Below are 15,228 nucleotides of genomic sequence, written 5' to 3'. Positions count from 1 at the left end.
GTGACAAACTTTTGGAGCTTCCAGTTGAAACGGTACAGTAAACTTGCACATTAATGTACTCCCTGTGTTTAGGCATAAGAAGAAATGGATAAATACAAAAAGAGCAAAACAAAAAGACAATTTCTTTTTTTTCTAAAGATTTTATTTATTCATGAGAGACACAGAGAGAGAAGCAGAAACACAGGCAGAAGGAGAGGCAGGTTCCATGCAGGGAGCCTAATGTAGGACTCAATCCTGGGACTCCAGGATCACGCCCTGAGCCAAAGGCAGATGCTGAACCACTGAGCCACCCAGGCGTCCCCCCAAAAAAGACAATTTCTTAAAAGAAACACAATAAGACAGAAACAGCTCTTCAGAGGAGGAAAAGATACAAACTACAAAGCAGCAGGCAGAACTGAGGCCTAAGCCCAGCTGGGCTCTGGGCCCTGCAGCCAGGCTGGATGCCCCATCATACCACGACATCATGCCACAAAGCAGGGACTGAGAGGAAGCTGGGCCAGTGTATATCAGTTACCTGCTGTCATGCAACAAACCAGTCCAAAGCAAATGCTGCTTTGTCCCCACTTCTGTGGATCAGCAACTTGGGTAGGACTCAGCTAGGTGCTGGTGCTAGGGGTGTGGCCCCATGAGTAGGGGTGTGTACATCTTTCATTAGATTCATTTCAAATTGTAGCCCATTTAAAAATTATGTTAACCAGGGCAGCCCCGGTGGCTCAGCAGTTTAGCGCCGCCTACAGCCCAGGGCGTGATCCTGGAGACCTGGGATCGAGTCCTGTGTCGGGCTCCCTGCATGGAATCTGCTTCTCCCTCTGCCTGTGTCTCTGCCCCTCTCTCTCTCTCCTCTCTGTGTATTCTCATGAATAAATAAATAACATTTTTAAAAAAATATGTTAACTGGTGTTTTCTTATTGATAGGATTTCTCTGTTATAGTCTGCATATGAGTCCTTTGTCATATACGTAAAAACACAATCAAAATACCAGCAGGGTTTTAAAAAAAGTAGATCAAAGAATTTTTATGGCAGTGCAAAGAGCCTAAGAACAGACAATACCATATAGAAGAAACAACACAAAGATGGAAGACATACCACAGGGCATCAAGACGTATTAAAAAGCTATCATAACTAAGGCAGGGGATAAGCACAGGATAGACAAAAACAAAACAAAACAAAACATGAAACAGAACAGAGTCCAGAAAAAGATCCACATTGCATGGTGTTAAAATCAAACACACATGGAGACCAGCCTTGAAAATTCCCAGAGCAGATGAAACCAATGTAGTCCTACAAGCAAAGCTTCATCTAGTCTATTTGGCAAGATAAGCAAGGCTAACTTGACCTGGGTCACTTCTTGCTTGTACCTCTGAAAATCATAAGTGAATCTCAAATTGTGCCCCCCCATTCTAATGTTGTAGTCCATTGCTGTGAAGAATAACCAGATCCTGCCTCCACACCACACAAGCTGCATTATGACAATATACCTTCGAGCTTTGTTCCATGTCTTGATTTGAGTATCCTGGTTTGTAAACTGTCATTTTGGTGTGTGCACAATAAACTTTTGCTAATTACTACTTCAGTGCTCCACTGGTTTTACTTGTTTTTCTCTGAACTTCTGACAGCAGCAGTCTGACTTGCTACGCATATGTTACTGTAATTCAGCAGGGAAACGATGGTACTTTTAATAAATGATACTGAAATAAATAGCAATCAACCTGGGAAAAAATCTTAACCATACCTAATACCATATGGAAAAATTAACATGAAATGGAAGGTAGACTTAAAATAATACAGCTTATAGAAGAAAACATAGAAGAATATCTTGACCAGAAGGCAGACAAAAGGTATTAGCACATAAAAATCCTTAAACATGGGATCCCTGGGTGGCGCAGCGGTTTGGCACCTGCCTTTGGCCCAGGGCGCGATCCTGGAGACCCGGGATCGAATCCCACATCGGGCTCCCGGTGCATGGAGCCTGCTTCTCCCTCTGCCTGTGTCTCTGCCTCTCTCTCTCTCTCTCTGTGACTATCATGAATAAATAAATAAAAATCTTTAATAAAAAAAAAGAGCTGAGGAAAGGGAACATTTAAAAAAATCCTTAAACATTTAAAAAAATGGTTCACTGGACTTCATTAAAATAAAGAAATTCTGTTACCCAAAATATCACAATATTAAGATATTGTAAAGACAAGCCGTAGACACAGACTTGGCTAGAATGTATTTTAGGTTCTATGAGCCACATATGGCCTCTGTCACATATTCTTCTTTATCTTTGTTTATGTGTTTGTCTTTTGAAAATTATAACAACTGCTCTTAACTTGTAGGACTTATAAAATAGGCCATAGGATGGATTTGGCCCATAGACTATATTATTTGCCAAACTATGGACTGGGAGAAAGAATTTTCAATATATTACAAAAGATTCAGATAAGGAATTTATTACAAAGGACTCACATACAGAATATATAAAGAACAAATCAATATGAAAAAGTCAGTTAACATAAATTTTAAAATGGGTGGTCTTTGCAAAATTGGATCACAAAAGAGTACATCCAAAATACCATCAAGCATATGGAAAGGTCCTTAATATGACTAATCCTCAGGGAAATGCAAACTAAATCCACAAAGATATACAATGACAGACCCAGGAGAATAGCTAAAGTGAGAAATACTGGCAGGCAGTATGTGCTGGTGAGGATGTAGCAAAGGTCATGACCAATTTCAAGAGGTCTTTGGAAGTACCTTCTACCACCTACACATACCCGGTTATCCAGCAATTCCACTTCTAGATGTAAAACCAAGAGACAGGAGCACAGTTAATACATATGAATATTCACAGCCACTGTGATCATAGTGCCTACCAATGGGAAAGGATATAAAAAAGCTAAGACATGTTCTTAAATGGGTGTGATACTACAAGTTTTATTGGAACCCACATCTGCTAAATTAACAAAAAAGTGAATCCCATAGCAAAAAAAAAAAAAAAAAAAAAAAAAAAACAAACAGAACCAAAGAACCCACACTGCATGGTTCCATTTACATGAAGTTCGGAATCACTGAACAGAGTCAGATTAATGGCTCTCCCTGGGCGTAATAGAATAGGAGAGGCAGGAAGGAGGAGCCTTCTGGGTTCTGGAAATATCTAGATCTGTTCTGGGTGGAGTCATGTGTTTGTGTACATGTGTAAAAATACATCAAGCTGTACGCTGGCAATTTACACCAAGGAGATTCTGGGAAGATGCAGAGTAGGAAGCACCTGTAAATGAGAAACTGCCTCTTGACCTGGATGACAGTTGCAGGGGCAGACACTGATTTGCAGGGGCAGACACTGATGCAACAATAATTTTGGACTTAGGAGTCTATTGAAGGTTTGGGCCTTTCAGGCTTGTAAGGTAAATTGCAAACTATTTTTGAACAGTTTCAGCTCTTAGCACAATAGCAGCCACCCATCCCCATCTTCCACTCCCAGCCACACGGCAGGCAATCATCCACTTGTTTCTAGAATAGTATGCAGGAGCCAGGGTGGGCAAAAAGACTCTGTCCTCCAAATAGGAGGGATCTGGGCTCTGATTATTGATTCTAATAACATAGGTGCAGACAAATAGGCAGGCAGCCATTGTTGTCGCCCCTCCCCACATTGTTGTAAGACCCTCTCCTGCCAGCTGAACAACTTCCAGGGATTTAAAGGGCCAGCACCCTTATATATCCCCCTTCATTTTTCACTTTTCCTCTTTTGGGGAGCCAGAAATTAAAGACAAGGTTGTTAGACAACTATTGCTTATGTAGGAAATATTAGAAACAGACTGTGTATGTCCAAAAAAAATCTTGGAAAAAAACATGAGAAGATCTGAAGCTTACCCCTCAGGCTAATCTTTGGCACCACATAGCAGATAGCCTATAGCAACCAAAAAGCAAAACAAAACAACTCACAAAACAGCAAACCCTGTGATAGGGGGAGAATATGATTTCCAGAGCTACCACATTATCAGATTCAAATGTTCAGTGTTCAATGAAAAATTTCAAGGCATATGAAGAAAAGCATCCCATTCAGAGGGGGAAAAAAACCCATCAACAGAAATTGTTCCTGGAAAAGACCTAATGGCAGATCTACCAGACAAAGATTTTTTTTTATAATAAATTTATTTTTTATTGGTGTTCAATTTACCAACATACAGAATAACACCCAGTGCTCATGCCGTCAAGTGCCCCCCTCAGTGCCCGTCACCCATTCACCCCCACCCCCCGCCCTCCTCCCCTTCCACCACCCCTAGTTTGTTTCCCAGAGTTAGGAGTCTTTATGTTCTGTTTCCCTTTCTGATATTTAGACAAAGATGTTAAAACAACTATTTTAAAGATGCTCCAAGAACTGAAGGAGGATGTGATAAAAGTCAAGAAAACAATGTGTGAGCAAATGAGGGGGATTTAATTGCAGATTTGAGCAGGCAGAAGAAAGAATCAGTGAATCTGAAGATAGGACAATGGGCCTTACAGAGGCTGAGGAACAGATGGAAAACAAATTAAAGTGAATAGAGCCTAAAGGACCTGTGGGACACCACCAAACAGACGAGCATATGTATTGTGGGTGTCCCATAGGGAGAGAGAGCAAGGGGCAGCAAAAATATTTGAAGAAATAATGGCTGAAAACTTCTCAAATTTGATGAAATACATGAATATAAACATCCAAGAAGCTCCATGAACTTCAAGTAAGAGGAAGTAGGGATCCCTGGGTGGCGCAGCGGTTTGGCGCCTGCCTTTGGCCCAGGGCGCGATCCTGGAGATCCGGGATCAAATCCCACGTCAGGCTCCCGGTGCATGGAGCCTGCTTCTCCCTCTGCCTGTGTCTCTGCCTCTCTCTCTCTCACTGTGTGCCTATCATGAATAAATAAAAAAATTAAAAAAAAAAAAAAAGTAAGAGAAAGTAAAAGAGATCAACACCAAAGGCACATTATAATCAAAGTTTCAAAAGACAAAGATGAACAGATAATCTTGAAATTAGCAAGAGAGAAGTGTCATCATATATAAGGGATCCTCAGTAGGGTCAGTAAGCAGATATCTCATTAGAAACTTCAGAGGCCAGAAAAATGTGGGCCAATATTTTCAAAGTGCTAAAAGGAAAAAACTGTCAACCAAGCATCCTGCATCTGGCAAAACTGTCCTTCAAGGGCAAGGGAGAGATTGAGACATTCTCAGGTAAAGAAAAACTGAGGGAGATGTGATCACTAACCTGCCCTGGAAGAAATGCTCAAGTTTCTCCAGAGTGAAATGAAAGGACACTAGGTAGTAACTCAAAGCGATATGGAGAAATAAGGAGCTCAAGAAAGGTGAATATATAGACAGTTATATAAGTTAGCAATATAGTAACAATTTGCCACTGTACTTTTTGTTTTCTCCATCCTTCAAAAATTATGAGTATAAAAGCTAATATTACTGTAACTTCAGTTTGTAACTCCAAATCTTGTTTCCTATATAATTTAAGAGACTAATGCACTTTAAAATTTTTTCAGCTTATGTTTGGGGCACACATGTATAAAGATATAATTTTGTGGCAACAACAACTGAAAAGGGTGGGGACAGAGCTGTAAAGGAACAGTGTTTTTGTGTGTTATTCAAGTTAAGCTGTTATAAACTCAAATTAGAGTGCTATAATGTTAGGATGTTAAATGTCATTCCCATGGTAACCACAAAGAAAATAGCTAGAGAATATACACAAAAGAAAATGAGAAAGGAATTTAAATGATTCGCTACGAAAAATCAACTAAACACAAAGAAGACAGTAATGTAGGAAATGACAGACAAAAAAATCTATAATACATATATAAAACAGTTTAATGACAGAAGTAATTCCCTTCTAATCAGTAATTACTTACATGTAAATGGGTTAAACTCTCCAATCAAAAGACAGAGACTGGAAGAATAGATAAAAACACATGATCCAACTACATGCTGTCCATAAGAGACAAACTTTAAATTCAAAGATACAGACACGTTGAATGTACAAGGATAGAAAGAGACACACAAATAGTAACACAAATAAAAAATGGTTACAAGAGACAAAGGATGACATGTATTCAATACAGCAAGAAGATAAAACAATTATAAACATTTACACACCCAATGACAGACCATCAAAATATATCAAGAAACAACTGTCAGAATTAAAGAGAGAAATAGACAATTCTACAATAGTCGTTAGGAGACTTGATTACTCCACTCACAATAACAGGTAGAAAACCACCATACAGAAAATAAGGAAACAGAGGACTTAAGCAGTACAGTAAACCAACCAGATCCAACAGACACACAGAGCACCACTCAGCAACTACCACACACAGATTCCTCATGTGCACATGAGACATTTTCCAGGACCATATGTTAGGCCACAAATTAAGACTCAAGAGACTTCAAAAAATAGTTATTTTTTGAAAGCATCTTCCCTGACTACAAAGCATCTTCTTTGACTACAACAGGATGAAGTTAGAAATCAATAACAAAAGGAAAACTGGAAAATTCACAAAACTGGAAACTAAAATTATTTTTAAACAACCAAAAGATCAAATAGAGTTTAGAAATTACTTAGAGATTAATGAAAATGAAAATACAATATACTAAAACTTATGGAATGCAGTAAATCAGTAACAAAGGGGAAATTTATAGCTATAAATGCTATAAATATTATAGATATTAAGAAACAAGAAATCTGAAATCAATAACTTAACTTTACAACTTAAGGAACTAAAAAAAAGAACAGATTAAACTCAAAGGTAGCAAAAGGAAGAAGATAAGAAACATCAGAGCAGAGATAAATGAAATAAATAGGTTAACAATGGAGAAAATCAATGAGACCAAAAGTTAGTTCTTCAAAAGGATTTTAAAAATTGACAAATTTTCAGTAGATAGACTAATTAAAAAGAGAAAACTCAAATTATTAAAATCAGAAATGAAATTGGGGACATTATTCTACAAAAATAAAAAGAATTATAAGAGTACTAAGAATGACTGTACACCAACAAATTGGATAACCTAGATGAAATGGATAAATTTCTAAAACCACAAAACCTATCAAGACTAAATCACCAAGAAATAGAAAATCTGAATAGTCCTATAATAGTCCTTATAACTAGTAAGGAGATTAAATCAATAATCCATCTCCCAACAAAGAAGAGCCCCAGATCATTAGCTTCACAGGTGAATTCTACCAAACATTTAAAGAAGAACCAATATCAATCCTTCCCAAACTTTTCCCAAAAAATGGAGAGGAGGGAAGACCATTTCTTAATTCATTCTATGAGGCCAGCATTACCCTGATACCAAAGCCAGAGATACAAGAAAATTATAGACTAACAACATTTATGAACATTGACGCAAAAATCCTCAAAAAAAAATACCAGGACTAAGTGGGAATTATTCATAGAATACAAGTATGGGTCAATTCATGAAAACTGATCAATGTAAAACGCCCCATCAGCAGAATGGAGGGGTTATAAGAGTACAGGATCATGTCGACTGATGCACAAAAATCATCTGACAATATTTAACACTCTTTCATGATAAAAATACTTAACAAACTTAAAACAGAAGGGAACTATCTCTACATAATAAAAACCATATAAAAAACACTGACAGGAAACATCATACTCAATGGTGAAAGACTAAAAGCATTTCTTCTAAGATGAGAAACACGGAAAGGTTGCTTGCTTTCACCACTTCTATTCAATTCAACATGGTACTGGAAGTTCTGGTCAGAGCAATTAGACAAGAAAAATAAATAAAAGGCATCCAAACTGGGACAGAAAAAGTAAAAAGTAAAATTACCTCTGCAGGTGATATGATTTTATGCATAGAAAACTCTAGAGCCCATACCAAAAAAAAAGAAGCAAAACCAAAAAAACAAGAAACTGTTAGAACTTTGGAACTCAGCAAAGTAGCAGGATACATCAACACATAAAAGTCAGTTGCATTTCTACACATGAACAATCTGAAAGGGAAATTACAAAAACAATTTCATTCATAGCAGCATCAAAAAGAATAAAATACTTAGGAATTAGCAAAGGAGGTGAAGGACTCATACAATGAAAATTATAAAACACTGCTGAAATAAATTTTAAAATAAATGAATGGAAACATCTCATGTTCATGGACTGGAAAACTTAATATATTAAAATATGAAAACTACTCAAAGTGATCTACAGATTCAATGTAATTTCTATTAAAATCCCAAAGACTTTTTTTCAGAACTAGAAAAATGCATCCTAAAATTCATATGAAATCTCAAGAGATTCCAAATAGCCAAATCTTGAAAAAGAACAAATGTAGAGGATCCATACTTTCTGATTTCAAAACTGACTACAAATCTACACTAACCAAAACAGTGTGTACTGGTATAAGGACAGACAGAGAAAGAATACAATAGTGAGTCCAGCAATAAATTTTTGCATGTAGGGTCAAATGATTTTTGACAAGTGTGCCAAGAACATTCAATGGAAAAAGTACAGTCTTTTCAACAAATGGTGTTGGGAAAACTGTACATTCACATGAAGAAAAATGAAGGTGGACTCTTATCTCACACCATATACAAAAATTAACTCATAATTATCAAGGACCTAAATTTAAGACCTACAACAGTAAAACTCTTAGAAAGAGACACAGGACAAAAGCTGCACTATATTGGATTTGAAGGTGATTTCTTGAATATGATAACAAAGGCAGAGGGACAAGAGAAAAATTTTTTAATTGGACTATGAAAATTTTAAATTTTTGTGCATCAAAAGTCACTATCAAAGAGCAAAAAAGGCAACCCATAAAATGGGAGAAAATATTTATAAATCATATATCTGATAAAGGATTACTATCCAGAATATATAGAGAACATCTAAAACTCAACAAAAAGAAAACATTAACAACCCAATTCAAAAATGGGCAAAGGACCTGAATAGACATTTTACCAAAGAAGATTCACAGATGGCCAGTAAGCACATGAAAAGATGATGAACATTACTAATCATTAGGGGAATGGAATCAAAACTACAGTGTGAGATACCACCTCACACTCATTGGGATGGCTATTATTAAAACAAAACAAAAGAAGCTCAGAAAACGACAGGTATTGGTGAGGATGTGTAGAAAGTGCACTTATGCATGTTAGTGGGAGTGCAAAATGGTACAGCCACTGTGGAAAAAGTATAATGGTCCCTCAAAAAATGAAAAATTACCATAAGATCTAGCAATTCACTTTGGGATATACACTCAAAAGAAATGAAAGCAGAGTCTTAAAGAGATATTTGTACACCCATTTTTATAGCAGCATTACTTACAATGGTTAAAACATGGAAGCAGCTCAAGTTGCTTACATCCACTGGCAGATGAATAGTAAGCAAAATGTGGTATATATGTACAATGGAGTAGTATTCAACCTCAAAGAGGAAGATAATTCATGTAGCAACATGCTATAACAAGGATGAATGTTGAAGACATTATGCTAAGTGAAATGAGCCAGGGAAAAAAGATAAGTTCTGTATGATCTGGCTTACGTGAAGTGCTTAGAGCAGTCTTGTCACAGAAAGAAAGCATAGTGGTGGCTGGTGGGAGCTAGAGTGAGGGGAGGGTGGGCAGGACTGAAGGGGCACAGAGTTTCAGCTTTGCAGTTCTGGGGATGGATGGTGATGACGACTATACAATCATGTCAGTGTACTGAATATCACTGTACTGTCTAATTAGGAATGGTTAAGATGGTAAGTTTTATGTTAAATGTATTTTATCACAATTAAAAATAGTTGCATTATTCACTGTATGCAATTTCTTTCTCAATTAAAAAAGTACATAAAAAGGAAAAATCAGGTGTATTATAAACCTAAATGCAAAGGCTAATGAAAATAGATTTTAAACACAACACCTGAGAATAGTTCATGAGCTTGACATAAGAAAGCTTTCTTAAACAGCATAGTGAAAGCAGTAATCATAAAGACAAAGATTGGTAAATTACACCATATTAAAAATTTAGAACTTCTATTTGTCAAAAGACACCATTAGGAAAGTACAAAGGAAACAGAGAGAGGGAGAAGGTATATATAACAGGTTTGTAACTGGATTTTATCAAGTTGTACTATAAGGGAAAGACAGAGCCCTCCACGTAAAAATGGGTAAGAAACCTGAAAAGCTGTTTTACCAAAGAGAAACTCCTAGTAGACAATGATGATACGAAAAGCTATCCCATCTCATTAGTAGTCAGGAAAACAGAAACCAAAATCTTAAGGAGATACCATTACATTCCCACCAGAGTAGGTGTTCCTGCAAACCTGGTGTCCCCATGCATGGCAGGACCTGAGTGTGCTTCTGGCGGGTGTGACTTTGGAAAAGCAATTCAGTGTTCCTTACTAAAGCTGAGGAGACCATCCTGGGCCCCAGGGAAGCGGGTGCTGGTGGGCCCAGGAGACATGTTCAAGGGAACAGCATGGTTTGTAAGGGCCGCCAGCTGGCCACAACGCAGATGCTATCCATAGGGGTATAGGGTGAGGGGTGTGACAGCAGACCAGCACCAAGTGACACAGGACATGGTGAGGCTGAGACTTGGAGGCAGAGGGAGAGTGGTCAGCTGACCACTGACCCACAGTCCCAAAGGAGAGCCCAACACTGTTCAGGTGCTGAGGTGGAACACAGCAAAGGAAAGCAACAAGGTAGTGACTCCACGAGCCAGGGCAGGGATGACTTTCGATAGCAGGAAGGGTTGAGATAGGGAAAAGGCACACAGGGCTTCTAGAAATTCTATGCTTTGGTCTAGTGATGGTTAAGCTAGAGTTTCCTTTAAAATAACTTACGTGACACATTTTAATGCCTTTTTCATGCATCTCTATGCATCCCTCTGCATTTCTTATTTTTGACAGAAAGTTCTGTTATTGCTTTTTCAAAGAACCCAAGAAAGCAGTGAATTCCCCTCACCAAACAATAGTAGGATTCCTTGTGAGAGAGCCTGACCTTTGAGAAGCTGGAGGATCCGTGACACCCCGCACATGGCATGGGGCAAGCGCCCAGCTGCCCGCCTGGTACTCACCTGCACGCATCAGACACAGGAGGCATCGGCGTTGTTTGGTGCATGCAAGGAAGGGAGCAGGGGGTAGGAAAGACTTATAGGCACCACAGCTCTACAATAAGAACGCACCCCAAGAAGTGCTGAAGTCCTTTCCATTTCTTCTCTGTTCACCCGAATGCTGTGGCTTTCCATCACTGTGATTCAAACACCAAAGAGATAAAACTTGTACTCTCTCAATGAGTCATTTCTGCCAAAGGCTCAAGGACTAGCAGCTAGCCTTGCTCCCTGATGAGGACAATAATGACAGCGCCTGCTGTGTCCAACCTCGACTAACCATCCACTCGGGTCAGTGCTCAAGCTCCATGTGGTGGTGGTTGGCATGGGGATGGACTCTGGCCAGCTGCCAGGGATGGACTTGCCTCGGGCCAGGTGAGCCGCAGAGTGCCCAACAGGACCTGGGCAGAGTGGGGGCTAAGAGGCAAAGACAGAAGAGAGCCCTCAACCCTTGTCCTAAGGGCTGTCCTGAGGGGGCAGGGCTGAACAACAGCACACACTAGGATGAACTGACATGCAGAACACGCCACAGGCTCCTCCTGCACTCCTGCTCTGCGGCTCTCAGGAGCATAGGGCTGCCCCTTGGCCCAGGCACCCAGCAGAACCACACAGTACAAAGGGATCCCATGTGACTGAGAGGTCAGAAACTCTGGTCCTTCTAGATCAACAGGTGATGCGGTCCAACTCCTCTTATTACAGAGAAGGCAAACAGAGAGCTGGCTACCTCTCAGTGCCTACATAACACACTGCCTATGTCTAAATAAGAGATAAACAGTTGCTCTCAAACAATGTTGAGAATTCCCTAGAAAGAGGACTGTCCATCATCTTTATGGTACCTTACCTGCCAAAATTGGTATCAGAGGAAGCTCCAAAGTACAAAATAGTTGCCATAAACCATAAACCTATTTTGTAGAAAAGAATACCTATGTTACTTTTAAATTATTTCTACCTGCACATAGCTAATAGCCTACCTGACTGTACAATTTGGGCAACTCCTAAGTGAGTGGTGGCACCTATCCAACAGCAGCTTTCCACTGTCCTCCTTCCTAATAAAGCTCCTATTTCCTTTAAGTATCCTATTTCATTATCAAGATCTCATACAGATATTTAGAAATATCAGGTAGGCCAAGCCCCACTCTCAATTTTCTTTAATCTTTCTCATTTCAAAAAATTTTTTAAGATTTTATTTATTTGAGAGAGGGAGTGCATGAGCAGAGGGGAAGGGCAAAGGAAGAGGGAGAAGCAGACTTCTCACTGAGCAGTGAGCTCATTGGGCCTTAATCCTGGGACTCTGAGATCATGACCTGAGCTGGAGGTAGACACTTCACTGACTGAGCCACCCAGGCACCCTAATCTTTTTCATTTTAAAGTGTGATGTAGGTATTTTTAGACTTTTAGTCTTCCATTTTAACTTCAGAATAGGTTTACTGAATTCCTAAAAGTATAACTAGGATTTTCATTGGTTTTTGCATTGGCTTTGTAGATTAGCGTGGGGAGAGGTGAAATCTATTAGGTCACCTTCTCCAATAATACAAAACATCTCTGCGTTTATTCACACTGTCTCATGCCTCTTCTCAGAGCTTCTGTCATGTGCATTCCTTCCTGCTGCTGTGTGAAAGTCCTTGGCCTCACCTGCCCCTGTGCTGTGCCCTTTCACTCTTGACCTGCTCCTCCACACCCAGTGCCCTGCACTTTGCCCTCAAGGAAGGGTTGACGGGCAGCAGGGGAGAGAAGTGGGTTTCCTCTCTCCGGCTGGACCCTACCCCGCAAGTCCACAGTTCTTGGCCCACAGCCACAGCTCCTGGTGTCTGGCCTCCTGACTCCTCGGCAGCCCCTGTAGGGCCACTGCTCTCCCCATGTTCTGGTGACAGCTTACCCTCCAAGCCCAGAGGTAGAGGAGATTCCTGCCAGTGCCTGTCCCCGGTGGCTTCTCCATCCCCTGCTGGCCCCCTCATACCTGGCCTCACCTCCATATATTGTCCCTTCCTTCAACTTTTCTTGACTGTTCCCTCAATGCCCTCTGCTTCCTAATGAGACTCTGAGTAGAGCTGGGTCCATCCCACTTTTTTAAATTTTTTATTTATTTATGATAGTCACACAGAGAGAGAGAGAGAGGCAGAGACATAGGCAGAGGGAGAAGCAGGCTCCATGCACCGGGAGCCTGACGTGGGATTCGATCCCGGGTCTCCAGGATCGCGCCCTGGGCCAAAGGCAGGCGCCAAACCGCTGCGCCACCCAGGGATCCCCTCCATCCCACTTTTATTTTTTTTTTTTATTTTTTTATTTTCCCATCCCACTTTTAAACTAAAATATACACTCAGCTTTTATGTTAACTGCAGCATTAGAAACATTTCAATTGAGGAGTGCTTGGGTGGCTCAGTGGGTTAAGCATCTGACTTTAGCTCAGGTCCTGATCTCAGGGTTGTGAGATTGAGCCCCATATTAGACTCTACACTCAGTGGGGCATCTGCTGGAGATTTTCTCTCCCTCTGTTGCTACCCCTACTCATGCTCTCCATCTTTCTGTAATAAATAAATAAATAAATCTTAAAAAAAAAAAAGAAAGTTCCAACTGAATTGGTGGCTTTTAAAAATGCTACAATTGTTAACCTACAGAAAACATTTTTAAAACTTGAGGTCTTATCACATGGACTATCGTTCTGAGTAATGCACAAGTTAACTTGGCCTTAGAATTCTATCTTCCATTTCCTGCATACTCAAAGATGCTGGGAGTGTGGATAGGAGTGAGAGATGCTCTTGGGGAACAGTGAGCGAGAGTGCTTGCTAACCCCAAGTTATAATAAAATGCCTTGCCTTCAACTGGGAACAAAGGCCCATTGTAAGTCTGTAGAGTATTTTCAGGTTCACACGTACATTCTGATTCTTTAAAAGATCGAAAGAATGAAAGATTAGGCAAACTTGGCAACAATGTTCATCACAATGTAGAAAGTGACACAAGCCACACAAATGGGCACCAGCTGGGTGGCAGGAGTCTTTCCATGGCAGACATGACACAGCTAGTGGCATTACAAAATACCTCAAGCAGATGAGCCCCCAGGCTACTGAATATCCTTCTTATTGGGCAAATGCAAGCTACCTGGAGCCTCACACTTTCTCCCTGACCCAGTTTTTCCCTCACTTTACAGGAACTGTAAAGGAGCTGTGTCCAAGGTGCAAAGATCGCACAGAGGTAGAGACAGATGTGCACCCTCCACACAGCTCAGCAAGCTAAGGAGCCAAGTGGCCACCCTCACCACCCATCCTCACCTGGATGACGCCTCCAGAGGCCCTGAGAGTGAACAAACAGGGCAGGGTATGAGCCGTAGCCTCCAGCACTATCTGACTCTCCTTCCTTGAACACCTCACTCTGTTAAATGACTCTCCACATTCTGCTTTTGGCCTCAAGGCCCCAAGCCAGAGAAACCTCAGTATGAGGAGTCAACAGTGGCCTGACATAGCCTAGCATTTGCTCTCTGATCATCCCCAGCCTTGTGTCTCCTGGATGACTGTTCTGGGGGCTCCATGAGCAGACTGAGTTTTCTACAGGACAGAGCTGACCATACGGCTCCCACTTGGAATGGTTCTCCAGCTGGGGCTTCCCGGGATGAGACTGAGCTCCAGCATGGGACCAGCACCTTTGTGACAGAGCCCCTGACACAGCTCCTTTTCCACCCCACACCTTCCTTCCTATTTTCGCAGTTCTCTCCTGCTCCCATGCTGCTCCTTCTGCCCAGACTCCCTGAGGTTCTCCCAGACAATCCCCATCACTTCTCCAGCATGGCATCATGTGACCCTGGCTTTCTCCTCCCGCCCCTCCTGCACTGCATGCCTCCACAGTGGACACATTTCTAGCCAACAGGATTCAAGCCCAAGTTCATGGAGGCTGCTCCTCTTCTTCCTGGAGTGTGATGAGGGCCTGGGGGTGAAGCTGCTGTGGGCTGTGAGGCGATGGCACACGGGTCGCTGGGGGACTGCCAGAGCCCACAGCATGATGAACAGCTGCCCAGTCTGGGTGCCAGGCACCGGCTTGTTGATGGGGAGAAAACACATCTCTGCAGTTGGGGCTTTGTTCCCGGTAGCCACTCCCATCCCCAGATATACACTAGAAAGAAACTGGACTTTAGAGTCAGAAACCCATAGTCTCAACCTGACCTAAGC

The 15,228-nt window shown here is 41.0% G+C and overlaps 1 protein-coding gene across 6 annotated transcripts in view; it reads right to left on the bottom strand.

Annotated features, from left to right (window-relative positions):
* The window catches only part of POLN (DNA polymerase nu), a 156,234-nt gene that overhangs the window by 99,046 nt on the left and 41,960 nt on the right, over positions 1 to 15,228 (bottom strand). For all 6 annotated transcript variants that reach the window (XM_038533251.1, XM_038533255.1, XM_038533254.1 and 3 more), the window contains exons 9-11: positions 13,885 to 13,953; positions 11,913 to 11,973; positions 11,147 to 11,211 (exon numbers count right to left, since the gene is read on the bottom strand). In XM_038533251.1, the coding sequence (XP_038389179.1) occupies positions 11,147 to 11,211; positions 11,913 to 11,973; positions 13,885 to 13,953 (195 nt within the window). The remainder of the gene's footprint in view (positions 1 to 11,146; positions 11,212 to 11,912; positions 11,974 to 13,884; positions 13,954 to 15,228) is intronic.

This window comes from Canis lupus, chromosome 3, assembly GCF_011100685.1.
Source record: "Canis lupus familiaris isolate Mischka breed German Shepherd chromosome 3, alternate assembly UU_Cfam_GSD_1.0, whole genome shotgun sequence".
Taxonomy (NCBI): domain Eukaryota; kingdom Metazoa; phylum Chordata; class Mammalia; order Carnivora; family Canidae; genus Canis; species Canis lupus.
Note: the sequence above shows the minus strand (reverse complement) of the source record. Positions and strands in the feature narration are given on the sequence as shown.